Raw genomic sequence first — 27228 nt, 5'->3', positions numbered from 1 at the left:
TATGCACGCAACATAGGAGCACCTCAATACATAAGGCAAATGCTAACAGCCAAAAAAGGAGAAATCGACAGTAACATAATCATAGTAGGGGACTTTAACACCCCACTTTCACCAATGGACAGATCACGCAAAATGAAAATAAATAAGGAAACACAAACTTTAAATGCTACATTAAACAAGATGGACTTAATTGATATTTATAGGACATTCCATCCAAAAACAACAGAATACACTTTCTTCTCAAGTGCTCATGGAATATTTTCCAGGATAGATCATATCTTGGGTCACAAATTAAGCCTTGGTAAATTTAAGAAAATTGAAATCATATCAAGTATCTTTTCTAACCACAACACTATGAGACTAGATATTAATTACAGGAAAAAATCTGTAAAAAATACAAATAAATGGATGGTAAACAATACACCACTAAATAACCAAGAGATCACTAAAGAAATCAAAGAGGAAATCAAAAAATACCTAGAAACAAATGACAATGAAAACAAGATGACCCAACACCTATGGGATGCAGCAGAAGCAGTTCTAACAGGGAAGTTAATAGCAATACAATCCTACCTCAAGAAACAAGAAACATCTCAAATAAACAACCTAACCTTACACCTAAAGCAATTAGAGAAAGAAGAACAAAAACCCCCAAAGTTAGCAGAAGGAAAGAAATCATAAAGATTAGATCAGAAATAAATGAAAAAGAAATGAAAGAAACAATAGCAAAGATCAATAAAACTAAAAGTTGGTTCTTCGAGAAGATAAACAAAATTGATAAAACATTAGCAAGACTCTTCAAGAAAAAGAGGGAGAGGACTCAAATCAATAGAATTAGAAACGAAAAAGGAGAAGTAACAACTGACACTGCAGAAATACAAAGCATCATGAGAGATTACTACAAGCACCTATATGCCAAAAAAATGGACAACCTGGAAGAAATGGACAAATTTTTAGAAAAGCACAACCTTCCGAGACTGAACCAGGAAGAAATAGAAAATATAAACAGACCAATCACAAGCACTGAAATTGAGACTGTGATTAAAAATCTTCCAACAAACAAAAGCCCAGGACCAGATGGCTTCACAGGCGAATTCTAACAAACATTTTGAGAAGAGCTAACACCCATCCTTGTCAAACTCTTCCAAAATATAGCAGAGGGAGGAACACTCCCAAACTCATTCTACAAAGCCACCATCACCCTAATACCAAAATCAGACAATGATGTCACAAAAAAAGAAATCTACAGGCCAATATCACTGATGAACATAGATGCAAATATCCTCAACAAAATACTAGCAAACAGAATCCAACAGCACATTAAATGGATCATACACCATGATCAAGTAGGGTTTATCCCAGGAATGCAATGATTCCTCAATATAAGCAAATCAATCAATGTGATACACCATATTAGCAAATTGAAGGAGAAAAATCATATGATCCCCACAATAGATGCAGAAAAAGCTTTTGACATAATTCAACATCCATTTATGATAAAAAAAACAAAACCCTCCAGAACATAGGCATAGAGGGAACTTACCTCAACATAAGGAAGGCTGTATATGACAAACCCACAGCCAACATTGTTCTCAATGGTGAAAAACTGAAACCATTTCCACCTAGAGCAGGAAAAATAAAATGCTGCCCCCTCTCACCACTATTATTCAACATAGTTTTGGAAGTTTTAGCCACAGCAATCAGAGAATAAAAAGAAATAAAAGGAATCCAAGTCAGAGAAGAAGAAGTAAAACTGCCACTCTTTGCAGATGACATGATACTATACATAGAGAATCCTAAAGATGCTACCAGAAAACTACTAGAGCTAATCAATGAATTTGGTAATGTAGCAGGATACAAAATTAATGCACAGAAATCTCTTGCATTCCTATTCTCTAATGATGAAAAATCTGAAAGAGAAATTAAGGAAACACTCCCATTTACCATCACAACAAAAAGAATAAAATACCTAGGAATAAACCTATGTAAGGAGACAAAAGACCTGTATGCAGAAAGCTATGACACTGATGAAAGAAATTAAAGATGACACAAACAGATGGAGAGATATCCCATGTTCTTGGATTGGAAGACTCAACATTGTGAAAATGACTATACTACCCAAAGCAATCTACAGATTCAATGCCATCCCTATCAAACTACCAATGGCATTTTTCACAGAACTAGAACAAAAAGTCTCACAATTTGTATGGAAACATCAAAGACCCCAAGTAGCCAAAGCAATCTTGAGAACGAAAAATGGAGCTGGAGGAATCTGGTTCCTGGAATTCAGACTATACTACAAAGCTACAGTAATCAAGACAGTATGGTACTGGCACAAAAACAGAAATATAGATTGATGGAGCAGGAGAGAAAGCTCAGAGATAAACCCACGCATATATGGTCACCTTATCCATGATAAAGAATGCAAGAATATACAATGGAGAAAAGACAGCCTCTTCAATAAATGGTGCTGGGAAAACTGGACAGCTACATGTAAAAGAATGAAATTAGAACACTCCCTAACACCATAAACAGAAATAAACTCAAAATGGATTAATGACCTAAATGTAAGGCCAGACACTATAAAACTCTTAGAGGAAAACATAGGCACCACACTCTATGACATAAATTGCAGCAAGATCCTTTTTGACCCACCTCATAGAGAAATGGAAATAAAAACAAAAATAAACAAATGGGACCTAATAAAACCTAAAATCTTTTGCCCTGCCAAGGAAACCATAAATAAGACGAAGAGACAACCCTTAGAATGGGAGAAAATATTTGCAAACCAAGCAACTGACCAAGGATTAATCTCCAAAATATACAAGCAGCTCATGCAGCTCAATATCAAAAAAACAAACAACCCAATCCTAAAATGGGCAGAAGACCTAAACAGACATTTCTCCAAAGAAGATATACAGAATGCCAACAAACATATGAAAGGTCAACATGACTAATCATTAGAGAAATGCAAATCAAAACTACAATGAGGTATCACATCACACCAGTTAGAATGGCCGTCATCAAAAAATCTACAAACAATAAAAGCTGGAGAGGTTGTGGAGTAAAGGGTACCCTCTTGCACTGTTGGTGGGAATGTAAATTGATACAGCCACTGTGGAGAACAGTATGGAGGTTCCTTAAAAAACTAAAAATAGAACTACCATATGACCCAGCAATCCCACTACTGGGCATATACCCTGAGAAAACCATAATTCAAAAAGAGTCATGTACCACAATGTTCACTGCAGCACTATTTACAATAGCCAGGACATGCAAGCAACCTAAGTGTCCATCAACAGATGAATGGATAAAGAAGATGTGGCACATATATACAATGGAATATTACTCAGCAATAAAAAGAAATGAAATTGAGTTATTTGTAGTGAGGTGGATGGACCTAGAATCTGTCATACAGAGTGAAGTAAGTCAGAAAGAGAAAATCAAATACCGTATGCTAAAACATATATATGGAATCTAAAAAAAAAATGGCTCTGAAGAACCTAGGTGCAGGACAGGAGTAATGACACAGACATAGAGGATAGTCTTGAGGACTCAGGGAGGGGGAGGGGTAAGCTGGGACAAAGTGAGAGAGTGGTATTGACATATATACACTACCAAATGTAAAATAGATAGCTTGTGGGAAGCAGTCGCATAGTACAGGGAGATCAGCTCGGTGCTTTGTAACCACCTAGAGGGGTGGGATAGGGAGGGTGGTAGGGAGAGGCAAGAGGAAGGGGATATGGGGATATATGCATACCTATAGTTGATTCACTTTATTATACAGCAGAACATTGTAAAGCATTTATACTCCAATAAGGATGTTAAAAAATAAAATAAAATAAAATGTGGAATGTACGTTTACAAGCAAAAAAAGAAAAGAAACTCAATATCAAAAAAAAAACCCAATCAAAAATGGGCTGAAAACCTAAATAGACATTTCTCCTAAAGGACATGGTCTCCAATACAGATGACCAACAAACACATGAAAAGATGACCAATATTGCTAATTTTTAGAGAAATACAAATCAAAACCACAGTGAAATATCACCTCACACTAGTCAGAATGCCTATCATCAAAAAGTCTACAAATAATAAATGCTGGGAAGGGTGTGGAGAAAAGTAACCCTCCTACACTGTTGGTGGGAATGTAAATTGGTGCAGCCAGTATGGAAAACTGTATCGATGTTCATTTAAAAACTGAAAGTAAAGCTACCATATGATACAGCAATCACACCCCTAGAATCTATATATAGAATATATCCAGAAAAGATGAAAACTGTAATTCAGAAAGATACATGCACCCCAATGTTCATAGAAGCGCTATTTACAATAGCCAAGACATGGATGTGATATATATACATATAATGGAATATTACTCACTTCTAAAAAAGAATGAAATATTGCCATTTGCAGCAACATGGATGGACCTAGAGAATATCATACTAAGTAAGTCAGACAGAGAAAGACAAATATTATTTGATATCACTTATATGTGGAATCTAGAAAATAATATAAAATGAATGTATATACAAAAAATAAATAGACTCACAAAAAAAAACATAGAAAACAAACATGGTTAAAGGGGAAAGGGGAGGAAGTATAAATTAAGAGTATGGGATTAACAGACACAAACTACTATACATAAAATAGATAAACAACAAGGGTTTATAACACAGGGAAAGATATTCAATATCCTGTAATAACCTATAATGGAAAAACGTCTGAAAAAAATATAACTAAATCACTTTGCTGTACACATGAAACTAACACAGTATTGTAAATCAACTATACTTCAATAAAAAGTAAAATTAAAATAATAAAAATGATAATGAGTACCAAAAAAAAAAAAAAAAGAAATAACACTCCTTTTTTCCCAGTTAAAATGGCAGGGAGGTATTGCCGAGAGCAATAGTATCTCATCATGCTGCAGTGGATATGAATTCCTTATTGGCAATGGACCACTTGCCAGAAAATGAAAGGCCCTTTCAATTTCATGTTTCACATTGCCAGGGTGAACTGGCTCACAGGTTAATTTGTTCCTGAGCACTTCTGGATTCAGAGAAAGGAATGGGGAAATTTTCAAGGATCAGAGTGAGGGAAGGGGTAGCAGCTGGGACCCCTGGCTGTGTGATGACTTGGGCAGGGTGAGAGGGCTGTGTGGGGACAAAAAGGTAAAGTCAGGAGCCTTGTGGCTCAAACTCTCTCCCTGGAGAGTGAATGAGGCAGAGACATGAGCAAAGGCTAAGCTGACTTCTCTCATGTACGGCCCTTGCTCAGCCTTTGCGCATTTGATTTCTATCCACTTTTTCAGGAAAGTAGAATGGATGGCACTGTGGGGACTGCTATTCCCCTTAAACTCTCTCTGCATAGCCTGACCTCCTTCCCCCAGATCCACCTTTCAGTCATCCCTTTGCATGAGGTCTTTTGGTTTCCTGAAGGCCTTGTAACATGGGAAGCAGAACATTAACTTACTAAGTCTCACTGAGCTCTGTTTCTTTTAAGAATGCTTTCAGCTACAGGTAACAGAAACCTGATTAACAGAGGCTTACACACTCAGGGAAATAATCTTTTCTCATATAACAAGAAGCTGAGGGGCAGAGGGTTGGCAAACATCAGCCTGATGTCTTGTAATATTAGAGGCAGGTCTCCACAATTCTCTTGGCCTATCCCTCTCATCACAGACGTTTCATGGCTGCATCCAAGGCAGAAAGCATAGAGGAGAACTGGTACCAATACATTTTTATCAGGAGGACAAAAGGTATGCCAAGAGGCTCCCAAACAGGTTGCCCTCGTGGCTTATTGGTCAGCCAAATGAGACAAGCAGAGTGGATAAGCTACCTAAGCAGGTGGGGTACAGGGAAGCCACAGAGAAGAAGTCTAGCCAGCCATCAGGTCCTACACAAACATTGGGAAAAGATTGTGTCAGCTGTCATAGTGGAAAGAATGCTAGATTTGGATTCAGAAGACCTTGATCAAAATCTCAAATCTGCTAAGCTTTGTAACCATGAGCAAACCACTGAACATTTCTATTATATTGATTAGGATGGTTTTGGTTATAAGGAAAGGAAGATACAAAACAAGATGGTGTCAGCAACAGGAAGAGTATCTCCTGTGACAGGCAGTCAGTGGTGGAGCAAGTCTAGAGGTGTCGCAGGGCTTCTTGGTGTCTCCTTCTACATGTTCTGCCACCCATCAACAACACTCAGAGCTGGCCCCACACGCGGGCTGGAAACAGCTCCAGGAATCTCATCACCACACAACAATGGATGGTATCCAGAAAAAGCAGGACTACTCTCTTTCCTAAAGTTTTTTCTCAAAATCAGGGAAATCATTACCAGAAGTTGCCTCTCCCCCAAGAAGACACCACACAATGTCTCCTTGACACCAAATAGCTTTGGCTGGCCCACTCATGTTGGTCACTGGCAAGGGGCAGGAATCCATCTGACTGTCCCTGCCCCGTCATCGGCGGGGAGGAGATATAGGGGAGTCAGCTACATCTGTGTTAAATGACAACTTTCCCTGGGCATCTCACAGGATAGTCCTGAGGTTCACTTAAGATTATGAATGTGAGAGTACCATTCAGATGTCAATGGTTGTTTCAGTAGTTTAATAAGATGCTAGCAGGCTTTTGATAGTACCCCACATGGCATGGGTTCCATGTGGTGGGGAGAAAGAAGTCCTAGGTGTCACTACTCTGGCTCAGGCCACCTGGCCAGTTTCCATTTACAGAGGTGTGAATTAGAAGTTGGGCTGTGCACACAAAGAGCTGCTGCCTGTCTTGGCATGTCTGGGTAATCCTACATGAAAACTAATGTATGGATCTAGAGGCAGAACAAGAACATTTTCCAAAACTATTCTCTGCCGTGCTCTTGATGGCCATTTTAAATGTTTATAAGGAACCTTCAATCTAATGTCCTATGTCAACCAATCCAATGTGAGTTAAATAAACCATGCTCTCAGACCAGTGGTAATTTTTCATTTGACAGAAAACATAAAAATTAATTATATGCACTGGCATTCCCTTTGGAAAGTATTAATAGAACTACCTGCCACTCAGGTTATGAACTTGACCAAAAGGAAGCAACAGGTTTTAATGTAGCCATGTGCTGCCTGGATTACCCACAATCTCTAGACAACTTTGTCAAGGATGCCATGCAGATTTGGACCTAAAGCAGTCTTCATTTTTGTTTGTTTTCTGTGTCCTACAAGTAGACATTTAAATCATTTTTAGTTTGTTTTTATCCAACTAATACGTGGATTTGGCAACAAGTAAAATAAAACAGCTCAGATTTGTCAAGGAAATTAACAACCACAATGTGTTCTACAAGCAACAGAGACTACCGGGTTGGTCATAGGTTCACTCCAGCTGGGAAAACCTATCAGCAACATTTATACTACCCTGACTATGTAAATGCCACACTGCAGGGCCAAGATGTGCACCAAGATCAAGGTCCAATCAAGTCTTCTTTCTTATGTTTCATCATCTGCTTAAAATCACGTCATTTTAATTTACTTCAAATTTGGTGACAATTTCATACCAATTTTGTTGAACCTAGTATTTCTAGTTACTTGTTTTCAACGTAAAGAGAGCTAAGGAGGAGAAACTCTGGAGCTGGACTGCAGGAATTTGATTTCCAGCTGTGGGATTTTCTAGTTGTATGACACTGGGAAAGTTTCTAAGGCTCCCTGGGGTTCTAAAATTTCATAAAGATGGCATTAGGTATGTATTTACTCATATGCTGCTTCTACTCTGTAGAATCCACTTCTATCATTTCTTTGATAAATTCCTCCCTTCCATTTCATTCTGTCCTTTCTGAGATTTTTCTAGTAGTTGAATTTGGGGTTTCCCATATTGAACTTATGTGTGTATTATTTTTCCTCTGCATTTTCTTCTTTGACTTTTGCCTCCAGACTCGGGGATATTTCCTCAACTTTATTTTTCAGTCAATCTGTCTATCTATATACATTTATTTAGTTTAGTAATTATGGATTTAGTCAATGAGAACATTTTTCCCTCTGGTTTTCTCTTTTTTATTACTTTAATTAAGCTTTTACTTTGAGATAGTTGTATATTCACATGCAGTTGTAAGGAATAATATGAAGAGATCCTGTGTACCATTTATCCAGTTTCCCTCAAGGGTAATATATTGTGAAAACATACTACAATATCGCAGTCAGGATATTGACATTGAAGCAGTCAAGACACAAAACATTTTCATCACTGAAAAAAGTCCCTCACATTGCCTTTTTATAGCCACACCCACTTCCTTCCATCCCCACCCCCTACTTAACCCTTGGCAACCACTTACCTATTCTACATTTCTACAACTTTGTCATTTCAAGTATATTATATAAATGGAATCTTACAGGGTGTAGCTTTGGGGATTGGCTTTTTTTTTTCTTTAACATCTTTATTGTAGTATAATTGCTTTACAATGGTGTGTTAGTTTCTGCTGTATAACAAAGTGAATCAGCTGTACATATACATATATCCACATATCTCTTCCCTCTTGCGTTTCCCTCCCACCCTCCTTATCCCACCCCTCTAGGTGGTTACAAAGCACTGAGCTGATCTCCCTGTGCTATGCGGCTGCTTCCCACTAGCTATCTATTTTACATTTGGTAGTGTATATATGACAATGCCACTCTCTCACTTCGTCCCAGCTTACACTTCCTCCTCCCCGTGTCTTCAAATCCATTCTCTACAGCTGTGTCTTTATTCCTGTCCTGCCTCTAGGTTCTTCAGAACCATTTTCTTTTTTTGTTTTAGATTCCATATATATGTGTTAGTATACGGTATTTGTTTTTCTCTTTCTGACTTACTTCACTCTGTATGACAGATTCTAGGTCCATCCACCTCACTACAAATAACTCAATTTCATTTCTTTTTATGGCTGAGTAGTATTCATTGTATATATGTGCCATATCTTCTTTATCCATTCATCTGTTGACAGACACTTAGGTTGCTTCCATGTCCTAGCTATTGTAAATAGAGCTGCAATGAACATTGTGATACATGACTCTTTTTGAATTATGATTTTCTTAGGGTATATGCCCAGTAGTGGGATTGCTGGCTTGTATGGTAGTTCTATTTTTTGTTTTTTAAAGAACCTCCATACTGTTCTCCACAGTGGCTGTATCAATTTACATTCCCACCAACAGTGCAAGAGGGTTCCCTTTACTCCACACCCTCTCCAGCATTTATTGTTTGTAGATTTTTTGATGATGGCCATTCTGACTGGTGTGAGGTGATACCTCATTGTAGTTTTGATTTGCATTTCTCTAATGATTAGTGCTGTTGAGCATCCTTTCACGTGTTTGTTGGCAATCTGTATATATTCATTGCAGAAATGCCTATTTAGATCTTCTGCTCATTTTTGGATTGGGTTGTTTGTTTTTTTGATATTGAGCTGCATGAGCTGCTTGTATATTTTGGAGATTAATCCTTTGTCAGTTACTTCATTTGCAAATATTTTCTCCCATTCTGAGGGTTGTCTCTTCGTCTTGTTTATGGTTTCCTTTGCTGTGCAAAAGCTACTAAGTTTTATTAGGTCCCACTTGTTTATTTTTGTTTTAATTTCCATTCCTCTAGGAGGTGAGTCAAAAAGGATCTTGCTGTGATTCGTCATGGAGTGTTCTGCCTATGTTTTCCTCTAAGAGTTTTATAGTGTCTAGCCTTACATTTAGGTCTATAATCCATTTTGAGTTTATTTTTGTGTATGGTGTTAGGGAGTGTTTTAATTTCATTCTTTTACATGTAGCTGTCCAGTTTTCCCAGCACCACTTATTGAAGAGGCTCTCTTTTCTCCATTGTATATTATTGCATCCTTTATCAAAGATAAGGTGACCATATGTGCGTGGGTTTATCTCTGGGCTTCCTATCCTGTTCCATTGATCTATATTTCTGTTTTTGTGCCAGTACCATACTGTCTTGGTTACTGTAGCTTTGTAGTATAGTCTGAAGTCAAGGAGCCTGATTCTCCCAGCTCCATTTTTCTTTCTGAAGATTTCTTTGTTTGTGTTTCCATACAAATTGTGAATTTTTTTGTTCTAGCTCTGTGAAAAATGCCATTAGTAGTTTGATAGGGATTGCACTGAATCTGTAGATTGCTTTGGGTAGTATAGTCATTTTCACAATGTTGATTCTTCCAATCCAAGAACATGGGATATCTCTCCATCTGTTTGTATCATCTTTAATTTCTTTCATCAGTGTCTTATAGTTTTCTGCATACAGGTCTTTTGTCTCCTTAGGTAGATTTATTCCTAGGTATTTTATTCTTTTTGTTGAAATGGTAAATGGGAGTGTTTCCTTAATTTCTCTTGATTTTCCCTTTTTTGCTTTTAATATTTTTTCTTTGTATTTAGTTTCTGTTAGTTTGATTAATATGTGTCTTGTCGTGTTCCTCCTTGGTTTTATCCTGTATGGGACTCTCTTCCCTTCTTGGTCTTGGATGACTGCTTCCTTTCCCATGTTAGGGAATTGTTTGACTATAATCTCTTCAATATTTTCTCAGGCCCTTTCTCTTTCTCTTCTTCTTCTGGGACTTATTCGAATGTTGATGCTTTTAATGTTGTGTCCAATGTCTCCGAGACTGTCCTCATTTCTTTTCATTCTTTTTTCTTTATTCTGCTCCATGGCAGTTATTTCCACCATGCTATCTTCCAGCTCACTTATCCATTCTTCCACCTCAGTTATTCTGCTATTGATTCCTTCTAGTGTACTTTTCATTTCAGTTATTGTATTGTTCATCTCTGTTTTTTGTTCTTTAGTTCTAGATCTTATATGTTGTTTTCATATTTTAATTTGTCTTTCTGTCTGCTGTTCTGATTGGGCGATTGCCATTATTCTGTCTTCTGGATCACTTATTTGTTCTTCTGCATTATTTAGTCTGCTCTTCATTGCTTCTAGATTGACTTTTATCTTGGCAATTGTGTTGTCTTATTTGAATGTTTCATCTTTATAGTTTCCATTTCCTTGTTGCATTGATCTGCATTTCTATCGATAATCTTTCTTAAGTCTTTTAGCATTTTTATTACCTCCTTTTTGAACTCAGGTTCTAGGAGAATGGAGAGGTCTGTTTCATTGTTTGTTCTTTCAGGGGATTTCTCTTGTTCTTTTATTTATTTGTTTGTTTGTTTGTTTATTTTCTTGGCCACACCATGCAGCTTGTGGGATCTTAGTTCCCCAACCAGGGATGAAACGCAGGCCCTCAGAAGTGAAAGCACAGAGTCCTAACCACTGGACTGCCAGGGAATTCCCTTTTGTTCTTTCAATTGGCAGTAGTTCCTCTGCTTTTTCATCTCAGTTAAATTTCTTTTTTCTATGAATTTAGGAGAAACAATTGTATACTCTGGTCTTGATGGGCTTTTTTTAATGAAGGAGCATCATCTGTAGACTGTGTGAGTCCAGTTTTTTGGTGTGAGGCCTGTTTTTGCTCTGGATGCCTGCCATGTCTTTCCTCAGAGTCTGCTGGCCCTTATCCACTTGATAGAGGGTGTGATTGGTGTAGTGATGCCCAGAGCCTGCACTGGATGTTCGGTGGGGCCTTCTCTTGGCTGTCACAGCCCTGTCAGGGCAGGATCTGTTTTCCAGTTGTTGGAGTAGAAACCCTGAGGGTCTCATTCTATAAGGCTCTATTGCCCTTAAGTGTGTGCTGTATCCACAGGAGGTGAGCACTGAAGGAAGTGAGGCCTGTGTGGTCACAGCAGGCCTAAGTGCCACCCATACAGCCATCCACAGTTCTGCCCAGAAGTACTGCAAAGTTGCATCCCTTTCTCTGTTTTGTTCATCCCAGACCTAGTGCTAAGCTATCACTGGCAACCAGGGTGTTGTGACTACTGAACTGAGGTGGTTGTGCTGCCCCTGGGACCTAGGCTGCCTCTATGGTAGGGCTCTCCCAGGGCCTGTCTGTCACAGATCTAGCTCCCAGCTGCATTGTGAAAGGTGGGCAGAACTGGAGCGCTCCCACTGGCAAAGGAACCACTGTGTACTCCTCCCCAGGGGCTGTCCACTGAAGATGTGTGATTCTGTGGTGCCACCCACCACCTGGTATGTGCGCCAACAAGGTCCACTGCTGCCAGACCTGCACCTGGAACTACCAGTGCTGTGGCCAAGCTCTCAAAGCCTGCCACCACCAGAGCCATGCCCTGCTATGAGCATGTTGACGGTGGTTTTCCTAGGGGGACCTGCACTCTGACCTACATGTGCTGATAATAGGACTTCTTTGGCCAGCCTGTACCCAGCTCTGTGTGTGCTAATGATGGGCTCTGAGTTTTGGCCCAGACTACACTCCAGGGCCCCTAGAGCTAGACCAAATCCTCTCCCAAGGTCCCTCTGTTGAAGCCCAAGTTTCAGAGCCTAGCCACTGTGCATTGTAGCATCCCTGCTCCGTTCATGTTTTGGGGTGGGAAGTGTCGCGATGTAGCAGCTGTCAGCGCCAGTCTCTCCACCCTGATTACTAGCAAGCCAGTACACACGCTCTCCTTGTGAGTAGAGTTCAGCCCGCTCCAGTCCGTCTATCTTTCCTGGCAGACATCTGTGAAGAAGCAGGGGTTTCCTAGGGAGAAGGACCACCTGTGTGGTCTTTCCTCTTTCACAGCTCCCTCCCAGTGGCACCTGTCCCATCATGATGCCTTTTTTTTTTTTCTGTCCTGCTCAGTTACATGTGAATCTTTCTTGCTGCTTTGGTTGTATAAGAGATTTCTGTCAGCTTTCAGTTGGTTTTCTGTGAAATTTGTTGTACATGTAGATGTATTTTTTTATGTGTTTGTGGGGGAAGGTGAGTTCCACATCCTCCTACTCTGCCATCTTGATTGGGAGCAAAGGGAGTATTTTTTCAATCATTAATCCCCAACACGAGAGAAGGAAATTGTTGCCTGTTATTTTTAGAGGTCACCCAGGTTCCTGAATGTGACCCTGAATCATGTGTGAAGTTCTGTTTTCTCCAGAAGCAGAGGTCTCCATGTTAAGTCCTGGAAAAACAGTGTTTGGGGTGGCAGAGCAGATGCTGCCCAGCTACTGACGTGTGTGCTCTGTGATAGAGGCCTGCAGGCATGGCCCTCTGAGGAACATTGCCTTCCCTGTGGTAGCAGACTCATCAGACCCTGTGAAATAATACCCAGGCAAGATGACTCTGTGTGGAATCTCTCCAGAGCAAGAGTCAGCTGGTTGGCAGGGTGATTGGACGGGCACATCGGTATGTCAGCACCTAGCTGGGACAAGTGCTGCCATGAAATTTGTACATTGCCACGTGCTTGGAACCCTTCAAATGCTCTGCATGGCTGTCTATAGAAAGGTCTCAAGCTTACATCATGCAGCCTGAGTCCTACCCTCTCTGATCTTCCTCTGGAGTCAGAATGCCTGGTTCGAGTCTTGGGCCCACCTACTTCCTAGCACCAACAAGTCAGCATGTTGCCTCTCTGTGCCTCAGTTTCTTCATGGGGACACGGGACCTCAATGCTCAGCCCACTGAGCATTTGCTCTCTGCCTCTCTGATCTCATGCCCACTGCACATCTCCCACGTGGTGTCATGCCTTGTCTCTCCACTGACAGGCTCCCTGTGAGCCCCTGGAGGATGTGAGCTGATTTCCATGGGGAGTGGCTTACTGGGGTGAGAGGGAGAGCCTGCTTAGGTTTGGGCAGTTAGGAAGAAGCTAATGGAAGTCTGGGGTGGGGGGAAAGTGGGAGCAGAGACAGATCTCAGAATTGAGATGGAAATCCAGACTCAGTTCTGGCCATAACAAATAGACAAGCTTTGGGGATTTTTTATCTTATAAGTTCTTGCCTTCCGGGTAAGGGTGGCTCAGTTGGGTCCCTGTTTAAAGTCTCACAAGGCCATGATCAAGGTGTCTGCAGGATGTGCTCCCTTTTGGTGGCTCTGAGGATGGGTCTGCTTCCAAACTCACTCAGGTTATTGGCAAAATCCAGTTCCTTGGAGCTGTAAGACTGAGTCTCTGTTCCCTAGCTGGCTATGGCCACTCTAAAGTCTGTCCTGCGCAGGCAGCTTGGGTGTTGGCCCGTCACACCCTCTCCTGCTATGGGGCAGCTGTTCCTCGCTCCTTGGTGATGGGCTTGTCCCTCCTGCCCTCCCACCTCCATTGCATCCTTCCTAAAACTCTGGGTGAGTCCATACACTTTGAACTACACTGAGGAATAGGGGGACTCTCACAAAATGGGGCATCAGAAACACAGTGACCACAAGCAGATTGGGGCTTGGGCTTGGTGTGCTCGGAGCTCTGGGGAGACCCTGGAGGTTTTTATTGAGCTCTTAACATCTAAAGTCATATTATTGACATGTCAAATATATTTCATCCTTAGAGAAAGCATGTAAATGGATGTGTCGTGCTATTTCAGAAGTTTTCACCGAAACCCCCCTAGTCAAACTTTTACATGGAGTAAAGGCAGGGAGAGTGAGATGAGGCTCTTCGTGATGCTTTGCGCTGGCAGCCTGTGGGCCTGGTGCATAATGAGTCTGACATCCCCCTACCGGATTGGATGCCTGTGTGTTTCAGGAGAGTGTAAGGACGGAGTGGAGGGGGGACATGTGTGCAGCTGAGCACTCACACCACACCTGCAAAGGCCTTTCATGGGTAACGGAATGGGTGCCATGGTCCTCCTCCATGGAGAAACCTCATAGGTTACATGGCTCTGAGGTTATTTATTCCTTACTTCTCTCTGTCCTCAGTGTTCCAGCATGGAGTTCTGGGCCAATGTAGCACTGAGGGGCACAGCTTCCTTGGTCCTTGCCCTCCTGCTCTGCTGTCCAGTCTTAGAAAGGCCAGCCCGTCAGGCCAGTGAGGGCTGTTGGAAGCTACAGATTTGTGTCTCACAGTTCACAGTCCTCAGCAATGCACAATGCCAGAACTGAACTAACTTGGCTGAGCCTGGGTTGTGCACCCATCCCCAAACACTAACCTCTGCGGGTGGGAGCTGAAAGATGCCAATGGGCTTCACCAAGTAAATTTACCCTTCCCTGAACCCATCTCTCTGTTGGGGGCTGGGTTTGAGTCACATCCTTCACTGTGAGGCCGCACCTGTGTACGTGTGTGCACATAGTTTCCCTGCAGATCATGTGTGCTGTCAAAAAGGCCCAACCAGAGAAGCATTTTATTATCCTGGTTGTTTACATCCATCCTTCCATCTACACAAAGGATTTGCTGGTAGGTGTCCAGACCTAGAGTCCTAAGGATGGTGGTTCTTATCTGAGATCCTACTGCTCTGAAGACACATGTTCTCTCCTGTGGATGTTGACCCTACTTACATTTTCCTCTGAAAGATATATTTCACCACGTCTCACAGTGATTTGCCAATTCTCCTTAACATTTCCTCTTCCCTATCACATCCAACAGAAGTAGCCCTATTCATAAATGAATTACTATATTTACAAGCAGTGAATTTATTTTCTGTTTGCCAGTGTTTTTTTTGTTCCTGCAGATATTTGCACAGCAATCACTTTGGTAGTGAACAGTAAAGTAATCATCAATCAAAAGCCTGTGAGATGATCAAAGTATCACAGAACAAAAGAGAACAGGAGCCTACCACCAAGATAAACTGTGATTTTATTTTACTTTTTGAATTTTGATTCTAGGTAACGGGACACTGATTGGAGCATCAGCAAATGTGGTTTGTTCAGGAATTGCAGAGCAGCATGGATATGGATTCTCTTTCATGGAATTTTTCAGGTACTTTAAAAACTCGTTGAAAATGTCTGTTTATATTGTCCCTAAACTTACTTAATTAAAATATCAGCCACACATACTGCTAAGCACTAATATAAGCATGTTTTAATAATTAGAGAGACATTGATATTTTATGTTGTTGTTCCCTTGAAAATTCCAGTGGGGATTTGTGCCTTGACTGCCCATGATGAGGGTACATAATGACAGCCTGACATCCCCCTACCGGATTGCCCAGCAAAAAATTTCATGACTGAAAGGACCCAGGAATATTGCAGACTGGGGGCAGCCTGGGAGCAGGCACCTCTCAGGAGGACAGTGCAAAGAGGAGGCCCTGGATGGGGGAAAGCAGCTGATGCCAGCTCCTGCAAAGGAGGACCTGCTCTGAGGGAGCCGGGTCTGCTCTGGGGTCCTGGCCTCTACATGCTTGTGTTCATATGGCACCACTGCATTTTGGATGCAGGAACTGGGCAGAATAGACATTGGTGGTGCCTGTAAAATGGTGCTGCCAAAATGAACTGGCATTCATTTGGGGGATACAATGGGGGATATCTAATGGAGGCGCACATCCATATCATCTAGGCTGAACCCAACTTTTGATTTCTAGAAATAAAAGACAATTACCTTTATGGATGTATAAAGCTTGTAAGGCCACATTCTTTTGCAATAACATAATATAATAATGAGTCCAGATCTCACAGTACTCTGCAGACACCAGACACCATAATCCACTTCTCTTTGTGTTTCAGGTTGGGCTTCCCAATGATGGTTGTCTCCTGTATGGTTGGGATGTGTTACCTCCTTGTTGCTCATGTCGTGATAGGATGGAATTAGTAGATATACAATGTGTGAAGACTGAGGGAAACTTGACCCATCACCAACATCAGTAGAAAACTACCCCAAAACCACTCTTTGGAGAAGAAAAGGTGCTTACCATGGGGGTGCTCTGGAATGGACACCTTTGCTATCCACACTCTTATTTGGGTGAAGCTGGCAAGTTGTGGTAAATACAAGATAACTTACACAAGATTCTACTACAGGAAAATACGTATATCTCAAAATACATCTTGCTATGCTCTGTAGGAAAAGACACACGTTCAATAATTCACTCCAAATGGCTTGTGTTGTTTAAATATCACTTCTCCTGAGGCTATCAATAGTTTTGCTTCATGTAATCACTTTTCATGTTAAAATAATGAGCATTCAAATTGTATACTCTTTTAATGCATACTTTTCTTGGGAAGGGCATACAATTTGTAAGGAAACATTATATGTATTAAAAAAAAATACTGCCCCTTGACAAAGGGTCTTAGAATTTGTTAGTCTCTTACTTTTTAGTAGTTTACATTATATAAAATTGCATTTTATTCATTAACATTTTTCTCTGGAGTTTTTAAGTCATCAATTAAAAGTCCAGAAATTTGACTTGCAGAAATCGTTAAGTGCTTTTTAAAAATAACATTTTAAATATTTACCAACCTGGAATAATAATCTTCAGTTTTGAAGATGGTGTATGCTATTTCTATCAATTACCCCAACGTGTGGTCAATACATTCAGCTCTGCACACCTGCTGGACTCCAGTGGTGCAGTCAACGCTTACTAAATGCTATTCTTTTGTGGAACATTAAACATGAAGCAAGGACAATGAGAGCAAAGAGCAAGAGGGAGCTGGGCTTCAGCTGAGGTCTCATCTGCTCTGCTTGGTCAATACCATGGCTATACCTCAGACAACAGACCTCTTCTTCAGTTTCGGTCTACTGTGTGTGATACCTTGAGATGAGATGAAGAAAAAGAAGATGTTTACTGGGGACTCTGCTCAGAAGCAGTAGTTGTATAAAGTATCTGATTTTGAAAGGTTAAAGATCCACAGGGCACCAAGAACTAAAACATAGGAGATCCCATTTCTGTCCCTGGAACCCTCAGATTAGGTGTACCCTTTCTATAGTTTAGAGTCTATATTTGTAAAGTGACAACCAGAAAGGTGAGGAGAAAGTTTATGAAAATATGTCTTTTAGTTTCATGAGCTATCTTTGAATTCCTTGTCAGCAAAAGTGACAAAAAGCCCCATTTTTGTTTTAAAATCTGGGTTGAGGAAGTCACAGAAACTGCATGTGCACCTGACTCACTGCTCGAGTGAAGCCCTCGCTCCTGTCTTTCCAGGAAAGGAGCCCTGCCAGCATTCCAGCTCTGCTCCCTTTTCATGTTACCTCACTGAAGCTTAGATGCCTTGAGTCCTTCCACCAATAGGCTTTGTTTTCTCTTTTCCCACATGTTTCCATGCCTGGAGGTGGTGTTGGCACCTTCCTTGTGCCCAGATGCTGCTCCTAATTCATGTCTGTTCTCTCGTCCCTCAGTATCTCTTCCCCTGTGGTGCACAACCTCTACCTCTCCTCCTCCCATCTCAGATCCTCAGTTACCACATCTCATTCTTAAATACCTGAGCTCCTGGCTCATTTCTTCCTCTCTCCCTCACCCCTTCAACCTCCTCAGAATTCCCTGAGATTTGACACTCAGGCCTCATTACACCCTGACTGGATCACCAGTAACTGCACCTTTAATTCTTCATCTCAAATGTCTCTCTCTGATACTTCCGATACTCTCAGCTATCTCCTCCAGATTATCACCTCAACAGAGTCCTCCAGTGACACCTCCAACTCATCCCTTTCTCTAACTTCCCACACCAGTTCCCTCCTAGCTCAGTTTTCTAGTTCTGCTCTTAAATTCAAAACTCTGTTGATAAACTGGCACTTTTCTACCTTTTCTGGTGCCTAAACACCTAAATGTTACTGAGGTAAATCATTTGACTGGGATGACTTGTTTTACTTTAAAATAAAGATTACAAGCATCAAAAAAGCACTCAAGGCTGCCTGGCTCATTTATTACATTTCCCTAGTGCAGCAGTCAGAGCCCTGGCTGAACAGATGGCTGTTCGATTAGGGTAGCTTACAGGGAATTTAATCAGGGATGGTGCAGTCCTTGGAACTAGTCAGAGGAGGCACTTGTAGGCCTCTGAGGGTGAGGGTCACCAAGACCTGCAGATGCAGGGAGCAGTATGGAAAGGGACACATGACAGGAGCTTCTGTGGAGAGTTGCGGTCATCAAGAATCACTTTGCAGGGAAGGGGCTGTGAGAATTGTCTGACTTCACTCCTTTTCCTACCTCTGATTTTCACTGTCCTTCCCATTGTCTGAAGCCAGCCAGAAGCCAAGGGTGAGAGGAAATTTTGATGTTGTCCATGTAGGTCAGCTCCTGGGGACACTGAGCAGGACAAGTAGAAGGAGAGTGGATCTGATGGGCAGATGGAAGATATTCAGCTCTGTCCACCATTTTCAGCAGATGAAAAAAAGTTCATATCTGCAATAAAGGAAACAATGAAAGTGCCATCAGACTTTCTGTCAAATTTGTCAATTCTCTCTCCTGATACTGTCTCCAGAGTTAGTAGGTAAACAATCCAGTGCTTATTAAATCCTGTTTCATGATGATAGAAAAAGACAACACTGAAGGAACAAATGGTAGCTTTGCTATTAATATTGAACTACCACAGTTAGGCATTGTCTGGCACCTCATACATAAACCCCCAAAGTTCACAGGGACTGTGAGGGCACACTTTTACAGTCTGAATTCAAGATGAAGGGTCTGTTTGCTCTTCTGCTGCACATGACAATCCTGTCCTTCCTGAGTTGCATTAGTAGCTGCGTACAGCTTTGACAGGCACATCAAAATAAAGGCCATGCACACCAGATAAGGCCATGTGTAGGCAAGCGTGGAGGAACAGGTGGCGAAGCAGCAGACAGAGCTACTATGGGAATTGGAACCACTTCCTCCTGTAATTTATGTGTGCCTTCCAGACCTGCTTGGGCTCAGTCTCCTAAACGCCACATAACACAAGACCCGTGCACACGTCTAACATTATGGATCAGTTGGTTAGATGACACTTGGTTTACGACATGCAGTTCAACTTGCCTGATGACCCTGTTTCCCACAATAAGGTCCTTAATTTGTAACAGGGCCCAGTGGGAGCCAAGAGCTGCTTTTAAAGTGGAGACTAGTAGAATGGGAGGGCATGGACCTTATCTAACCGTTCATGGTCTGCACTGTGGTTTTCCCATTGAGGTCTGCCACAGACACTGGGGAATTCGTCAATGTGCTATGATGTTGCAGAAGGCCCAAGTGGCAGGGCAACATGCACGACAGCCCGGGCCTGCTGAAGGACCTTTACTTGCTTCAGTGTCCCTCAAACCTTGCAGCTTCAGGAGGTCACCTGGTAATGGGTTGGAGTAGCTTCTTCAATGTGTTATACGTTGCCTGCAAGATTGAAAGTGGACCACCAAGAATAGTACCTTTTTGTTTTTGTGTGTGATTAGTGCAACAATTTGTCTCTCACTTTGCAGGGTAATTTTAAGTCACCGATTAGCACTATCCCCTAAAATTTTCCATTAGGATGTTGTATTTCTTTTGTTTTACTATCTTGGTATGGAGTGAGAAACTTCTTAATAGAATAGAGAATAAACTTGGAGATTCTGACATTATTTGACATATTATCTATCCCAGGACTCATTCTGGGGCTGGGGAAATAACCTCAGGATGGGTCCACTATTCCACAGGATCAGCTATTACATGAGCTTCTGAGTGAACCATAGGGTATTTTTGGGTCACCGAGAATTGCAGAAAATTAACACCAGAAAAGAAAATTTCTTTTCACCAGTGTACAAGTTTCCTGTTAAATGGCCGCAAATGGCTTGTGCTGTTTCACTGCGCCTGCCTCTGAAGACGGTGTGAGGGGAGAGAATAAGCACGTCCTTAGATGTGTTGCAAGATTCTTTCTCAAAGGGATGTGGCCTCCTTTCAAAGAACACACTTAGGTCTGGGAAGTGGCTGAGGTTGTTAATCGTTCTTAAGACCCTTGATACTTCTTATCAGATCCAGATTCCTTCTAGTTTTATATGTGAAGCTGCCCATATAATTCACTACTATGAACTCTACAATCAACTTGCCTTTTGGCATAGGTCTCTGAAGCTCACTCTGGTCAATGTGCCCACCTTGACTGTGACAATGAACTGCTTTCCTGGCCTCTCCTGCCTTGGGATCCTATTATTACCATTGGGAAAAGAAGACTCAATTCTATTACTGTGTCCCCTACTTTCATCAACAGTCTCCAGAGGACAGCCATCACAAGTGTTTCCAAGGACGCTGTGCCCTCCTCCACACCCTGCACTTCCTGATGCCTCCATGAAGGAGGTGGCCTCTGGATTCTCTTGCAGAGAATGCATGGGGCAATGGGGTAGGTCACACACAATCATTCTGAGCCATTGGATTCCTATATGCCAAGAACTAACCAGCTGTACCTAGAATTAACACCTCTTCCGAGTGCTCAAGCCATCACATGGAATCTCAAATTCCAGGTGAGTGCAACGACTCAAGGTTTGGCTTGCTGTAGCCATATATTTCATCCTCCTTGTTGTGGTATCTGTAGACTCCAATCCCCTATGTGTTCCCTACACAGAGTGGTAACTTTTTCAACAGGCAAGATAGTTTTTCTTGAAGTAGACTTTATACTTCTCTATCCAGCACATACTAGTTTGTTAGATCCCTGGAGAAATGAGGGGTATTAGACATGAGTCTTGAGGCAAATTCATATCATCTTGGGAGGCAACTGACCCAAGTACAGCCACAAAATGGTTGTTATATGAAAAGGTTGCTCTCCTGCATACTCCTGAGGGAGGCCCAGGCAGGATTTTTTGGTTCAGAGTTCTCAGCTGGGTCTGAGTCTGATCACATGTCTATGGCCCACCATCAGTGTCCTACTTCTTCCCCACCAGTATCCTTGCCAATCCTCACAGTCAGCCTCTGGGCCTGGGCCTCACCCAAATCTGCTGGCTCCTTCCAAGCTTCCTTCAGAGCTTTCTGATCAACCACGCATGTTCTCAGTTGAACAAATACCCACGACTTTCAGTTCCTGTCCTGTGTCTTGTTTATGGTCTCCCAAGCTGTCAGGAGAAGCGAGCATATCCCAGACACAATGACCACTGGGGGTCCAATGTCTTGTCCTCCTGATGACCTTCAAGGATAGTGATGCTGCTGCAGACATGAGTGGTCTTAGTTCTATTCCCTGACCCCCCGGAATGGAGGTTATCCCTGCCTCCCTCAGAGATGGGAGGGAAACAATTCCAATTCTCATTATGGGAATTTATTTCCTGGGGCCATTTAGGTTATGGATTAGACAGGGAACAGAGAGCACAATCAAACTGCAAAATATGAGAGGAGTTTGATGAAGATGGACTTTGCAAAGTATGGGCACAGTATTAAGAAACTACAAAGGGGAGTGAAGTGCCTAGAGTTAGTAACAATGAAACAGCATTATCACCCCTAAAGCTATGTGGAGAGGGTCTTTAGACAATCTGTGGCCAAGGGCTGCAGCCAGCCTGCCAGTCTGCAGGAAAGAGGAAAAGAAATACCAATATCAATCTCCTTTTCTTCTAACTCCTGCCAGCAATCTCCATTGGCCAAACCCAACCAGAATTCATGTTGTGGGAAACCATTCATGTTGCCTGTGTCAACCAGCTTCTGGGCTGGAAGCAGGATGGAGAAAGGAGGGATCAGCCTCTGAGTCAGAGGGAAGAGCTACAGCTCACCTAGGAACTTCACGTTCCTTTGCTCTGGGAGATTCCAGGCCTCCTCTCCTCTAAGCCCTCACAATTTATCAACCCCCACTCCCAATTTTACTTCACTGAGTACATGGAAACCTTCAAAGAAGAACATTGTCATCAGTAACTTTACAAATTTCTCTGCAGCTAGATCCAAGTTTCTGTCTTACAGAATAAAATCAGTGCCTCTGGCTTTGTCAAAGGCCTCCATGTATGCTCTGAATCTTGATCCCTCATTTTCTCATAAGCTTCACTTTTTCTAATAAGAAACTGCTCTCCTCTGCATCATCTACCACACCACTTCCACCCACAAATAGACATGATTTGATAGGCTTCATTCATTCACTCACCCATTCATTTACTCATTCATTCATTTAAAAGTACTTATTTAATGTTTTTTATGTTGTAGGCAAAGTTTCTAGGTTCTAAACGTGGGAAAGTAAAAACAAACAAACAAAAGACTTTAATTTTATGGAACTTCCATTTAATCCCATCTTAAAAATCATCATCTTCCTCTAGCCACTACCCTATTCCTAAAACTTTTTTTTTTTATAAATTTATTTATTTATTTATTTTTGGCTGTGTTGGGTCTTCGTTTCTGTGTGAGGGCTTTCTCCAGTTCTGGCGAGTGGGGGCCACTCTTCATCGCAGTGCACGGGCCTCTCACTATCGCGGCCTCTCCCATTGCGGAGCACAGGCTCCAGACTCGCAGGCTCAGTAGTTGTGGCTCACGGGCCCAGCCGCTCTGTGGCATGTGGGATCTTCCCAGACCAGGGCTCGAACCCATGTCCCCAGCATTGGCAGGCAGATTCTCAACCACTGCGCCACTAGGGAAGCCCCCCTAAAACTTTTTGAAACAGTTTTCTTCTGTGTCATTTACATCTTCTCTTTTCCAGTTTACTCTCTTTTTATTACTATAAATAATTCAGGCATAGAAAAATTGGAAAATATAACGAATATCCGTGTATGCCCTACCCAGTTTACTTGAAAAAAATACTGCATATAACCCAAGACTACTCTCTACCTTCCCAATAACATCCCCACCACCACCACTAGAGGTAACTATAAGCACAGATTTGATGGTTTTGCTCTACTTTATAAAATCAGAATCTCCCATGTCATTACATGGTCTTGACCCTATGTCATTGTCAACACCATTCCTTACCTGTGCTGGTGCATTAGCTGCACTGGGGGGTCCTCCTCTCTGCAGGTGAGTGACAGGCACTTACTGAGTTTGTTCTTTGTGCTGGGCAATTTTCTAAGCATCTGCCCTAAAGGTGTTTATCTTCAAGGGAGGCAGAGAACAGATTAAATAAATATGTTCAGGCAGTGGTGGGAAGAAAAATGCAGTCAGCAGTTCTAGATAGGTCGGTTGGGGAGGGGACATCTGGGCAGAAACAAAGTGAGGGACCAGATGTGGAGATGTCTGGAGAAGGAAGGAGCAGACGAGTGCTCAGGAAGTGGGCCACCCAGGCAAGGGTATGTTGATGTGTTCTTGTCACAGCAGAGTGAGCTAAGGGAAGAGGAATCCTGGGTCTGACCCTGCAGGATTGTAGGCCAAGGGGAGGACTTCAGATATTGGTTCATCAGAAGATAAAGCTAGATGAATGAATGGAATGTTGAAGGGAGAAGGTCACATCCCAGCTGTCCTAGAAACGTGCTGCTATCTCCTTCACTGTGTCAAAGACAAAAGTTGGGCAAGTAGGGAGACTGATTTTATCTAGGCTATTGCAATGGGGAGACCACGCCAGATCCACAGATCAGCGTGTCTCAGAATGGTGGAGTTGCTGTTTTTAGTGAGGAGTAAACAAGCTGCAGGTGGAGTGACTTACAATTGGACTTGTTTTATGAAAGTGGAAGTCTCAGTTATAATTTTAGCTGATCAGTCATGAGAAACAGCTTTAATCTTTGCTAATCAATCATGAGATGAAGAACAAGACGTTAAAGGGTCTGTGTTTGCCCTTGCCAGTTGCAATTGTATAACCACAAGGCCTCACGTCACCCTGTTTTAAATAGAACAACATTCAAGTAAAACCCATCTTGCAACTGAGAATATCTCAATATAAATATAAATATCTGAATACAAGATATAAATCTTTACCTGCATTGTCCCACAGGAAGCTCCAGCTGCCGAGCCCTGGTGAGGGTCCAATTTCATGGAAGTGAGGAGTACAAGGCTGCCCACCACAAGTAGTGATCTCCCCACTGCAGGCCACATCCACTGTCTCTCCTGTGGGGTTGGAGTTGCTAAAGAGAGCTTAACAAGCAAAGCACTGGTTGGAACAACACTATACTCATGGAGAAGAGACTCAGCAAGATCTAGGTCTGGTCTGCGGTGTGAAACGGTCTCCCATGCCAGTGGGTCTCTCCAGATAGCAACTACGGGAGACAGACTGAATGACCCTCTCTCCTGCTGCAGGCAAAGACCCTGTCCCCTTCCCACAGAGGCAGATCAACTAGCAGCTGGCCAGGTGTCTTATGACACACACTCTTAAGCAGAGCAAGGAAGTTCACCGCAAACTTCATCCACACAAAATGCACCCCAGGACAGAGAAAGCTTTCTTCTAATGAGGAAGAAGCCCTTAAGGCCAGGACAATGTTCCCAGCCTAGGGCACTAGAGGTGAAATTCCAGGGAGGGGCGACAGGTCCCACGATAGTTGCTTCCCCAACCAGCCTCTTAAGAGAAAAAAAGAGCCAATGCAAAATCCACAGCAGAACTTGTAAGAAGCAAATCCTTTTTTCTCCATCCTTCTCCCTGTCTCTATCACCGGCTGGCCCTTGAGCTCTGTCTTCCTCTCAGGCTCCCAAATGCCCCACCCTCAGCCCATTCCTTCCCCACCCACCTCCAGCCTCCCTGGATTCATCTTCTAGTCCCTGCCAGTCTTACATTTTCAGTGTAAAATTCCCACAATCCTGCCTTTACTTCCTTTAAATGTTGCTCTTTTTTTTACACCTAATTTATGTAAACTTATGAAAAGACCACCTTCTCCCTCCCTGGTGGTCTCTCTCTCAGAGATGCAAACAGTCTCAGATGCCCAGGGTGAGGTGGGAAGAGGGCTAGAACACTAGATTTTAATCACTGTTTTTAGTTTTTTTCTCCCGTTACACCAGCATTTCCTTAGTACTAAGGGACACTAAAATAAGGCACAGACGTTGTGTTGTGAATGGGCTCAGCCAGCTGCAGAGGGACTGGCTTTTCACTGACCTTCAGTGAAAAGGTCCTTTATGGATCCTACAGTGGTAGGAAATCAATGAAAACTTTCATGGGGAAAATGGTTCCAGGGAAGCATTTGTGAAAGGGGAAGAAGCTGGTAAAACATAAAAACAGAGATCTCGTCAGTGTGCAGGTGGAAAGGCAGCATCAGTGGGTTGGCTGTAGAGCGAGAGGCTGATAGGTCTAGAGGGGGAGAGGGGTGCTGGTTTTGGGAAGGAGTCCTACCAAGACCAAACGGAAGAAGCCTCCTTCCCCTGCTGTGGTTAATGGAATTCATTTACCAGGCACTATCAGGACATAAAGTGGGCCTGAAGAACAAGGGCTTTTGATTGAAATCCATTGTCTGTATGGTGATAGAACTCCTGGCCTTTGCCTATGAACAGCAGTCTTTTAGCTGCTGAACTCACCAATTCATAGACCCCTAGACCCTGCAGTGCTTTTAGACCTGACACAAAGGCAAACCATTTGTGACATATATGGACTTGTCCTAGACCCATTGCTCCTGCTCTGAAATTAGCTTTGTGGAAAGACAGAGGAAGACAAAAGCTGAAACTTCAACTAAGTCCTTCAAAATGCTCTCTGCTCTGGTGCTCAGGAAACCGGAAACAGGGATGATTGATAAGCACGTTAATTTTGTTGGATTATAGCTGATGTTTTTCAAGGTGGCCTGAAGTCAACTGGAATAAAGTCTGCCCCCGCCCCTTTCTCAAGAGTGTGGCAGAATGTTAATTCCCCTTGTTAGTCTCTGCAGCAAGCAGCAGCACAATCCTCATCTTGCACACCACTTGTGGCCCATCAAGACTGGGTGTGTGTGCAGTTTGGTTTCTTCCTGCCAACTGGAAGAAACAGAACTAAGAGGTGGCAAAATGAATTCTTTTGGAATGTCTATTTTTGAGGACATTTTATGCTGTGGATGAATTAAAAACAAGCTTTCTAATTAAGTACCTAATCTAATACACAGCCCCATGAGGTGTGTACAGAAGAAACAGGAAAACAGTCAACCCCTGCCCTTTAGGAGCTTTCACAAAGAAACCCATATTTCATCACTTTCTCCCTACTCAATCTCTCCCTGAGGCTGCTACTAAGTGTTGGCAAGCTCTTTAATACAACCAGACTACTCAGAGGCCCTTGCATGTGGCCTGACCTCAAAAAAGAAAAAAAAAAAAGGTTTGTGGGTTAATACATCATTGCAGAATTTATTATACACAGGCAACTCAGATAAGTCTTCAGTGTGTATTTATTAAAATCATTATTTTTGGCAAAAGAAATGGTCAATAAAAACAAGTTTAAATCATTGCTGAATGTCCAGTCCCTTGGAAAATGTAGCTTGATCCAGATGCTGCTTATGTGGCTCTGAGCTGTTCCACATGATGATAAATGTTTATCATGTAACAATAATGAACAATATGCTATTCAAAACAATTTGTGTAAGAAGCTTGAATAAAAGTAATTTGAAGCAATTCATAGTGATGATGTTAAACTTTCCCTGAGTCAGTGTTCCTGGAAACAGTGGAAGTTAATAAACTTCCTTTATGTTCCTAGAAATGACTTCCTGAAACCCCCCCCCCCAACCTGTCCCATGTGACTTAGACAAGACTCATGGATGCTCCCACTGTTTATCTAGAATAAGGCCAGACATAGACCTTCCAAATTCCCATTCTTTGCCTCATAAATGATCAGCTGAACTAAT

The 27228-nt window shown here is 42.2% G+C and overlaps 1 protein-coding gene across 2 annotated transcripts in view; it reads left to right on the top strand.

Moving 5' to 3' along the window:
- OCA2 (OCA2 melanosomal transmembrane protein) overlaps positions 1–16982 on the top strand; it is a 299659-nt gene extending 282677 nt beyond the window's left edge. For both annotated transcript variants that reach the window (XM_082395480.1, XM_082395481.1), the window contains 2 exons: positions 15591–15684; positions 16428–16982. In XM_082395480.1, coding sequence (XP_082251606.1) covers positions 15591–15684; positions 16428–16512 — 179 coding nt within the window. In that variant the 3' untranslated portion in view covers positions 16513–16982. The remainder of the gene's footprint in view (positions 1–15590; positions 15685–16427) is intronic.
- The last annotated feature ends 10246 nt before the right edge of the window (positions 16983–27228 follow it).

Source organism: Balaenoptera borealis, assembly GCF_965194805.1.
Source record: "Balaenoptera borealis genome assembly, chromosome: 6".
Classification (NCBI taxonomy): Eukaryota; Metazoa; Chordata; class Mammalia; order Artiodactyla; family Balaenopteridae; genus Balaenoptera; species Balaenoptera borealis.
Note: the sequence above shows the minus strand (reverse complement) of the source record. Positions and strands in the feature narration are given on the sequence as shown.